Source organism: Nelumbo nucifera, chromosome 1, assembly GCF_055504915.1.
Source record: "Nelumbo nucifera cultivar China Antique chromosome 1, China Antique-T2T, whole genome shotgun sequence".
Lineage (NCBI taxonomy): Eukaryota > Viridiplantae > Streptophyta > Magnoliopsida > Proteales > Nelumbonaceae > Nelumbo > Nelumbo nucifera.
The window spans coordinates 134,998,346-135,007,956 of record NC_142649.1 but is presented as its reverse complement, the minus strand read 5'-3'; the positions used below and the strand labels follow the sequence as shown (position 1 = coordinate 135,007,956).

The 9,611-nt window shown below is 35.7% G+C and overlaps 1 protein-coding gene across 3 annotated transcripts; it reads left to right on the top strand.

Moving 5' to 3' along the window:
* The first annotated feature begins 567 nt into the window (after positions 1–567).
* LOC104612549 (uncharacterized) lies at positions 568–5,084 on the top strand. Of its 3 annotated transcripts, XM_088894372.1 has the most exons (7): positions 577–1,130; positions 1,260–1,905; positions 2,021–2,241; positions 3,025–3,256; positions 3,793–3,878; positions 4,280–4,371; positions 4,476–5,084. In XM_088894372.1, the coding sequence occupies exons 2-7, from the start codon at positions 1,816–1,818 to the stop codon at positions 4,721–4,723; spliced, it is 969 nt and encodes a 322-aa protein (XP_088750498.1). In that variant the 5' UTR covers positions 577–1,130; positions 1,260–1,815; the 3' UTR covers positions 4,724–5,084. The 3 variants fall into 3 exon arrangements, with proteins under 3 accessions (XP_010278289.1, XP_088750499.1, XP_088750498.1); XM_010279987.3 differs by having other exon boundaries at positions 568–1,905; XM_088894373.1 differs by lacking the exon at positions 1,260–1,905 and having other exon boundaries at positions 574–1,130.
* The last annotated feature ends 4,527 nt before the right edge of the window (positions 5,085–9,611 follow it).

Below are 9,611 nucleotides of genomic sequence, written 5' to 3'. Positions count from 1 at the left end.
CCCATATATATCTTTTCCATATCATAGTCGAATATCCTTATATCTTTACCATTTACAACATTTACTTATATCCCGCAATGAAGGAAGCTGTTGATTTGTTTTGCCGCCCAAAAAAAATTTCCCTTTTTGACAGGTGGCAAATTATTTAGTATAAGTTTGAATGAGTATTGTTTGCTGCCCCCCAGAATCCAACTTTACGGGTGGCGACCGTCAAAATGGTATTAATCCAGGGGCCACTACCCTCGAGCTCTAGCCAATTACCGCAGTTTAGTCAAGGTGGCATAAATCCAGCGGTAGCGGTAGGACCCCCACCGCCGGACTGTTTGGCTTCAGACAGGTGTTGTTTCCGTTATCTACTCGCCCCCTCTACTCAACACGAAGCAAAATAAACAGGCCTCCTGTAGAGCTGTTATAAACTATTAACAAATTGTTAAATTCACGCGCTTATCCAAACTTCAAGCTTTTCTTTTGGTTAATTATTTATCGAACAAAAAAAGAGTTAACAAATTAAAAGCGTGAATTTAAAAAGCTTTAAGGAGGAAAATACCAGAAATAAATTTAAACGGTTGAGATGTTGCAGAGAAAACGCGGCAAATCGAACTGTTGTGTTCTGTGGTGTTACTGTTTTTCACCGGTTTTGATTTTAGTTTATTTTTGCTATATTGGTGATAGAGACTACATTGACTAATAAATTCTCTCAGAAGAGAAAAGCCAATGGAATGGATATTACAGTCTAGATACGGATTCAATTTTAGAAAAGTTGGTGTTTTTGATTCACAGAGAGAAGAACTTAAAAGGGTCCGTCCGTTAACCTGGCTTCTTCACATTGTATCTCGATTCTGGTCTCTATTGTTTCTTCCCGGAAGGGAAATTTTGTGGCTGAGAATAAGATCTCTGAAGTTCCAATAGAATGATTCTGATTCCGTTGTTGCTGATCATTTCGTAACCTCTGCTTTATAAGAAAGTTCTGTATCTGTCGGGATCATCTTTTAACCGACTTCAATCCCGGGAATCAATCCACCTTTAAGCAGAATATCTGCGTTACTTTTCGTATTGAAAGCCAAAATAAAGCGAAATAGTTAGCACATCAGCAAAGCTGATTCTGGACGACTCTGGACTGCGAAACTGAGGTTCGTAGGTTTCTGGGTTGATTTGCTTTCTTTTTCCCCTTTTATATTTTGGACCTATCCTACAATTCTTGTACCTAGAGCTGTCGAATTTGGCTCTGAAACTGTAATCCTTTTCTTTCTTCTAAAGAGTGGTCGTGATTTTCGGATTAAAGAATCCAAGCATTTTCTGCTTTTCCTTGTGGTCGGTGGATTTGTTCACGTTTAAGAACAGAGGCTCTAAACCCTCATTACCTTCTACGAAGGAAGAAATTTCTTGGGTCCTTAAAACAAGGAGAGAGCTGTTGAGTTTTCTTCAAGAGTGAAGAACATAGAAGCAAATTTACTTCTTGTTGCCGTTTCCTCTCTGTAAATCAAAATTGGACAAGAATCCACGACACCGTTTGGATTTTATTGAGTGTAAGAGTTGGAGTCTCCGATTTCAGGTTTTTTCGGTGTGCCAACGTTTTTGCTAAGTAACTCTATTTTAAAATTTTAATTTTATATATAGTTAGCTGTTGAAAGTAGAAACATCAGAGAACAGAACTCCCAAGGAACAACTTCCCCTCTTTTCAGCGCCCTAAAAGATAAAAATTCTCTCTCTCTCTCTCTCTCTCTCTCTCTCTCTCTCTCTCTCTCTCTTCCTCTGTTTCGCGGGGAGGAGACCCTCTCGGGCTCTGTATCCCTCTCTCCCTTCTTCTCTCAAACCATGATCTTTGAGAGAAGATCAATGCAGTCAAACCTGGAATGCTTTCTGGATTGTACGACACCCATCGTTCCATCACAATTTCTACCCAAGGTTTGTTTTATTTATCTCATCTCTTTTCTTTTCATTCTCTGCTATGGGCGAATTACTACTGGGTTTTTCTTTTTTCTTTTTCTTTAGTTCATGTGTTTTCCTCATCTTTTTGCAGACTGCTTTGATGAACCTTAATCGGCTTTGGCATCCATGGGACAGAGAAACAGTAGAGTATTTCACCTTGGGAGATCTCTGGAGTTGTTATGGTGAATGGAGTGCTTATGGTGCTGGAGTTCCGATCATATTAAAGAATGGTGAAACTGTTATTCAGTACTACGTTCCTTATCTGTCAGCAATCCAGATCTTCACAAGCCATTCATCCTTGAACAGTTTCCGGTAACATTTCAGTTTCTACAATCGTGCTTTCCTGTCTTTCCCTGTTTGCTAGAGCTTCTTCTGTGTTTGAACTATATGAACAGAAATTGATTTAGAATGTGAATTTTTTTTTCTTTGTGTGAGTTCCAAAACAAATTAAAACCATCTGGTCTGATGTTCTTGATTTTCCAGTTTGAAAAACATGTTTTTGTTTTAAATCATATAATATATCTCATCTTCTTTCATCTTTCATGGTTCATACAACATCTTTACTCCAACATTTGTTTTTGTTTTAAAAAACATCCTTTCATGATTTTTTTTTTAACAAAACCAACTTGTTTCTGTTTCCCAAAACAAAAGCACTGTTCAAGAACATGTTTTTGTTTTTTGCTGATGTGGAAATTTTAAAAACAAAAAGCATTCACGTTGTGCAACACCCCCTTAAGTTGATACTAGTTGAAGTATCGACAAAAAGAGATAGCACGGATGACCCTTAGCTACTCAAATCACGCATTCAATGTCAAGTTTTTGATCTCTTAACCTCCATTGCATTTTATTTGTGTATTGGTTTCTGATATTCCATTTAAGATCTAGTTGATGACCCTTCACCTACAAAGGTTGCTGCATTTATTCTTAAACTAGAGTGAGCTGTATGAATTGAACCAAAAGGGGTTATTTTATATAACCTTTTTAAATGGGCATGTCAAATGGGTCATGCCTTGATTGATGAACCACCTTTGATTTACATCAGTTGAAAGCAGAAGATAGTGAACAGTATAAACTGATGCAAATTATTGGTGACAGGGCTTTCAGGGAAGAGGTTGATGCAAGGGACGGTGGGATAAGAGATTCCTTGAGTGATTCCTGCAGCGAGGAGAACGAAAATGACAAGTTGTGGAGATGGGATGGTGGTTCCTCTGAGGAATGTGGGCATGATCAAGAGAACTCTTGGCATCTGAGTGATAGATTGGGCCATCTTTGCTTTGAGTATTTTGAGAGATCAGCTCCTTATGGAAGGGTACCTCTCATGGATAAGGTACAGTTATCTACTAAAGTACTAATGCTTCTCTCTCATTTATCTTATCTCAATCTCTTGCATTCACCTTTTATTTATCTTGAGCCATTAGTTTTAGAGCAAATCATCCTTGAAGTGTTCATTTTACTGTAATTAGAATGTATAAATAATCGCTCTGGTTGTAGATTTGTTAGAATCTTTTAATATCCTTTGCACCGAAAGAGCATCATAAGCATTATCTGATAAAGTTTTGACTTTTCAAAAAAGAATTCAACTTTTTTTGACTGTGCCTTTTCTGAAAATTCTTGGCTAACTTTATTCTATATTCTTTTGTTGTACTTTCTAGAATTTGGTTAGAATATGTATTCTTTCTTTTGATGCTGTCCCATTAGTATATGATGTTGTTGCTAAGTTATAATCCTGAATTCTCTGCTCTTTTCGATTGGGAATTGGCCAAAATAGTCTTAATCATCTTTGTGAAAATTTCCCTGATTGGGCCTTCTCTTCTATAGTCATCACTCATCACTGACCACCTACCTCTTTACTTTATGTTTCAGATCAATGAACTAGCTCAAAAATTTCCCAGATTAATATCACTAAGGAGTATAGATCTTTCACCAGCTAGTTGGATGGCAGTTGCTTGGTTGGTTGATATCTCTCTTTCTCTCATTTGAACATATACAAAATATTATAGTCCTACAGACCTTTGATTTATATAAGCGATGATGCACCAGTAGGAAATCTTAGCTAACCATACTTGTTTTGCATTTATTTCATTGATTGCCTATTGTATTCTCCCCTGTCAAACAACTGTTTGGCAATTGTTCCCAGCCATCCTACAGATTGAATGTGTGTGATCATCCAATCAAGCTTTCTTTACAACTTTAGGAGGTATGGGATTGATGGCATTGAATTAAACCATCAATCCTCTAATCCAGCCCACCATAAAAGTTGTAGTTGAATGTCTTTTCATTTCCCCAATCCTCTGACCTCTGCAGCTAAGCAAAGTAGTGAAAGTACTAATGACTGGATTAATTTGTTCAGGTACCCAATATATCACATTCCTACAGGGAGAACTGTAAAGGACTTGTCTGCTTGTTTTCTTACTTTCCACACGCTTTCATCTTCTTTCCAAGGTTATTTCCACTCTCTTTCCCTTAAAATTTTCTATAAGTTCTAGAGACATGTTGCATGCTAGCTAGTTCTACACCATCTGATTCTGATGTCCACGTCAATACAGAAATGGAGGCCAAAGAAGATACGGGGAGTGCTGCCCACAGGAAGCAAAAGGAAGGTGAAGAAGGTATAGTTCTCCCACCATTCGGTCTAGCTACTTATAAGATGCATGGAAGTGTGTGGATCTCAGACGAGAGTGGTCGGGACCAAGAAAGGTTGCTGTCATTGTTGAGTGCAGCAGATTCGTGGCTAAAACAGCTAAGAGTTCAACACCACGACTTCAATTACTTCACTGGGATTCGCAATCGATGACATCGCAGAACCTTTCTTTCCATTCAAATTAGGCCTAACCACCAAGTAAGGAAATATGCAATGGAAAGCCAGATCTTTCTTGGCTTTGCTTTAGTCCATGCTTGGGAGGGGCCCATGCGTGTGGATGATTTCCATTCTCATCAACTTGGAGCTTCAGTGGTGGGCTCCATCAGCCTATCTGTGGGGTGTATAATCTGTTGAGTGGGTTCTTTTTCCCTTTAAGACTTCCAAAGTTTACAGGAAATATGTTCAGAAAGCGAGACCAGAAAGGGGAGAGAGAGAGAGAGAGAGTCTTGGGCCATAAAATTTGTATGGATGATTTACTTAGTTGTTGCAGCGATGGAGCCATGGGGCATTTTATATCTTTTTCTTCCTACTTTCCCGTGTAGTTCATACAAGATGGGAATGCTATCAGGTATATCACATAATTAGTAGTGCAATTGGAATATCACGCAGGTTAGTTTCGTAGTTTTCAAATCCTTCTATTGGTTTACATTGCAAATTCAACCAAGCTGAAAAATGATGCAATGCCCGATTTCTGTAAGTGCTCAACAAAATATAATTGGTATTTTCTAGGCCGGCTGTTTCTGCATTTTGGGCATTCAAATGGTTGTGTAATATCTGTTTGAACTGCAAGTTTATTTTTCTTTCAAAAATAGTTTTGGCTAGTTTTGTTGGTGATTTACATTTTGTGCATAGGTTGATAGGTTGGTTTGCAGTTAGGGTTGCAAATAAGTCTGATCAGATCCTATTCGAATCCGAAATTGATCTAGTAAAGTTGATTCGGATACCTCCCTTTATCTGAATAAATCAGATCAGATTGGAAAAAGTCGAACTGTTTAATTAATGGATCAAATTCAGACCTCTACCCCTCTCCCCACCCCCAAAAAAGAAAATATATCAAATATCCCCAATCCAGTCTGCCACGATCCGATCCAAACCTTTAGTTATAAAATATTATGGGGGCATTCTTTTTTCAGATTTTGAGAGGGAGGAAAGTTAGTCAATGAGATTTTGTTTCCTATTGACTAAGAATCCCATGTTCTTTTTTCAGATTTATGTGGGGATTAGGGAAAGATTATTTTCCTAAGTATTACCTATATCCTAGGTGGGTAAATAACTTTCCCACTTGGGGGAAAGTTGTCAACACTTGAATGGAACAAAAATACCTTTTTTAATAATGGATTTTTATGGTTAAAATAGTCATTGCCTTATTTAAATGAGAAATAAAAAAATATGGATAAGTGTACATACCCGGGTAAGTGTTTCCTAAGAAAAACTTATTCAGGTAATTGCATTTACCTAGGTAAATAACTTACCGAAAAGAGAATGGGGCCTATATATTATTTAGGTCTATATGTTTTAAATGTAAATTCTATATATTATTTATATAATTATATATTATATATTGTAATATATAATATACTATTTATATTATATTATCAAGTTTATTTTATTATAATTCTAATTGAATCGAATATCCAATAAGATATTCAAATTCGAATTCAAATCAGACTCTTAAAAATTTGATGGATTTTTATCAAATTTGAATCGGTTGGATTTCTTAACAGATTGGATGGATATACCCTTTACCAAATCTGATCTGATCTGATCTATTTGTAGCCTTATTTGGACTCAAATCTACCACCACCTTATAGGGTGTATCCTTGATGTACTTTTCTCAAGAAAATGACTCCAAGCAATTAATTTATTTTCATTTTTTTATAATCATAAAATAGTGAAAGTTTTTTATTGTTTGTTTTTATATTCCTTATAAATTTTTATAGGTTTGTACAATCGAGAAAGTGACAGGTGGAGGAATCTATCACAATACAAGGGGATAATATAACATAAGTGGGGGTTTTGGACAATACATTCAGAAAGCTAATAAAAATTTGTGAGGAAAACAAACTATAAATTTCCCTTTTTTTTTCTTTTTTCAATAGTAGGTCTCACATTGTGCCTTCAGAAAAAGGACTCAAAATAGAAGATATAGAGTTCACATTTGTGCCCCAAAAACGCTCCACAGCACATCTGAGCATGCATTGGGAACATATTTGTCATTGGGAGATGTTCCCAATACACAGTTGGGATGTTCTGTGTGGCGTTTTTGGGGCATGCTGTGTGGGGTGCAGATGTGACTTCGAAGATATATGGGTCCTGCTGAGAATGTAACTTATTTTCAGTTTTTTTTCAACCTTCCTTTTTCACTTGTGCTCAATTTCAAAAGAGCATAAATACAAGTATATACAATGCAAAACCTTGAATACAATATTTGTATTTCTAAACCTTGTATTTGCACTGTACATATTTGTATTTGCACTCTTCTCAAATTAAGCCTTCTGAAACAAAAAAAAAAAAATATATGTTTTCAACTTCCATAATTTCAAATCAGCTCTGTAACATGCAATTTGGTTTTAGTGTTTTTTTTTCCTATTTGAATGATAATTAGTCATCCATCCCAAGGCTTTAAAACTATCATTAACCTGGACGGTCAGATCGTTCAATCCTAAAATTTATTAGGGTATCAGTTTCGTTTTCAGCTCCAATCTTTTATTTTTCCAAAATCCGTTGAGTTGGTTGGTGACTAAGTGACTCAGGCAGTTGAACGGTTAATCCATTTTACCTGGACAATGGCTTTTGGGTCTATTATTATTCTTTCAATTTAAAGCATCACGAGATGATTTTTCAGACTAGATAGCTAAACTGCTGATCCAAAATCCGGTGCCAAAGTGGTAGGGGTGTTCAAATTTGGTTGATAAACCAAAATCCGAATTGAACCAAACTGAATAAGTTAGTTCAGTTTGGTTAAATTTGGATATTGGTTTGGCTTTTGTTTTTTAAAAAACTGGTTATCGATTTTGGTTTGTTTGACTGAGATTTTCAATTGAATCAGATCAAAGATCAAATTAGTGAGAAATTAAATATTTAATATTCTATTTAATACTTTACACTAATTAATTATTATCTTTCTCAATGACCAATTTAACAATTCTTCATTCTAACTTTTAATTAATAATAATTAATTAAGACTTAGACTAATTATTAATTATTTATTAATCATTAATTGTTTGTTAATAATGGCCAATTTAGCAATTCCCCATTGGGCTTTAGGCGTATTCCAACTTTTAATTAATAATAATTAATTAAAATATACACTAATTATTAATTGTTCATTAATCATTAACTATTTATGAATAAGGGCCAATTGGGCAATTCCCTATAAGTAGAGGGCTTTAGGCCTATTCTAACTTTAATTAATTATAGTTATTTAATTAAAACTATTGGGCCTTGGGGCCATTTTAACTATAATTAATTAAAACCATTGGATTTTGTGGCCATTTTAACTTTTAATTAATAATGCTTATTAATTAATGTTTATCATTTATGTGGAATTAGGGCCCAACCGAACCGAAAATTGAACTGAATTTAGTTAGGGTTGGTTCAGTTCTAAATTCTAGTTCGGTTGGAGAAAATGGTGTTAGGTCCTTGATTCTAACCGAACCGAACCAACCGATTGTACACCCTTACAAAGTGGTTCTAGTTCTGGTTTGGTTTTTGAAACACTGATTTGTCTTTCGACTTTGTTTTGGTTTCTTCAATTGATACAACATATTATATAAGTAGAAGCTAAGAACAACGGATAAAACGTAGCCTCACAAAAGGTTCACAATGCTTGCAGTTTTTAAAAGTTTCTCTTAACTTCTTAGGCTCCATTCATTTTCCTAATTTTGAAGAGGGAAGTTGGTCAATGGGATCCCATTGAACATTGACCTAGATACCCATGTTCATTTTTCACATTCATATGGGATTCATGAAAAAATTATTTTTCATGGGTATCACTTCTCCCAAGTGGGTAAATAACTTTTCCACTTGAAAGGAAGTTGCCAACACATAGTGGGACAAAATTGCCCCTTTTAATAATGACCTTCTATTGTTAAAATAGTTATTGTCTTATTTACCTGTAAAACAAAAGAACATGGGTAAATGCATTTACCCAAGTAAATGACCAAATAAAATAAATAAATTTCACAAGATCTTGATTGGTGATCTTTAAAAGTAAAATGAAAATATGGACAACTTTTTTTTTTCACAATTGGGTAAAATACAAAAACCTCCCTTGACTTTTTTGACAATCATAAAAGCATCCCCTATAATTTCATTGTAACAAATACCTCCCTTGAACTTCTAAGAAACTTGACAAAAACCTCCATTCTGTCATTGGCCCAGACAGAAAACGTTAGTTGATGCATCAATCTTTTAAATACCAATTTTACCCTTCTATCACTGACCAAATGGAAAATGTCATTGACCACCCGCGTGGCGATACTAATGCCATCTCTTCTGTTGAGATCAAGGTAGGTCTTTGTGTTATTCCTTCTCATTGACTAAGTCGGATCTAAACCCAGTGTTTCTTCCTCGTGTGACTAACTGGAAAACCCAACCACTTCCTCATCGAAGCCAAAAAAGAAGAAGCTCTCACAAGCCATTTCTCCACCATTATAGACGCCATCAATGACTGCAAGCTTCCTCTTAAACTGTGGCTGGGAGAACAAAATCTACATCCTCATTTCCTTTGCCACGTCCATACTACCCTACTTCTTTTTGGACTTGTTTTGTACTCTTGGGGTTAAGTAAACACGGGAACTGATGTCTCACCCAATGTCTAATTAGTTGAATCCATACTCATCCACACTTGATTACAAGAACATTGAGGAAGGAGAGAAATACGTGGAGATTCCTCCGTATGTATTCATCTGAGGTCATGCCTGCCATAAATAGTTTCTTTTCTTCTACAAACTCTAAGGCCCCGTTCATTTTTTGGTAAGTTATTTACCCGGGTAAATGCAGTTACCTGGGTATGTTTTTCCTAGGAAACACTTACCTG

What these genes read in the sequence shown, in the direction of transcription:
- LOC104612549 (XM_010279987.3), top strand. Translation starts at nt 1,816, where the DNA reads ATGATCTTTGAGAGAAGATCAATGCAGTCAAACCTGGAATGCTTTCTG. An exon ending in TCATCCTTGAACAGTTTCCG is followed by an intron (nt 2,242 to 3,024) that starts GTAACATTTCAG and finishes TATTGGTGACAG; the next exon opens with GGCTTTCAGGGAAGAGGTTG. An exon ending in GCTTTCATCTTCTTTCCAAG is followed by an intron (nt 4,372 to 4,475) that starts GTTATTTCCACT and finishes ACGTCAATACAG; the next exon opens with AAATGGAGGCCAAAGAAGAT.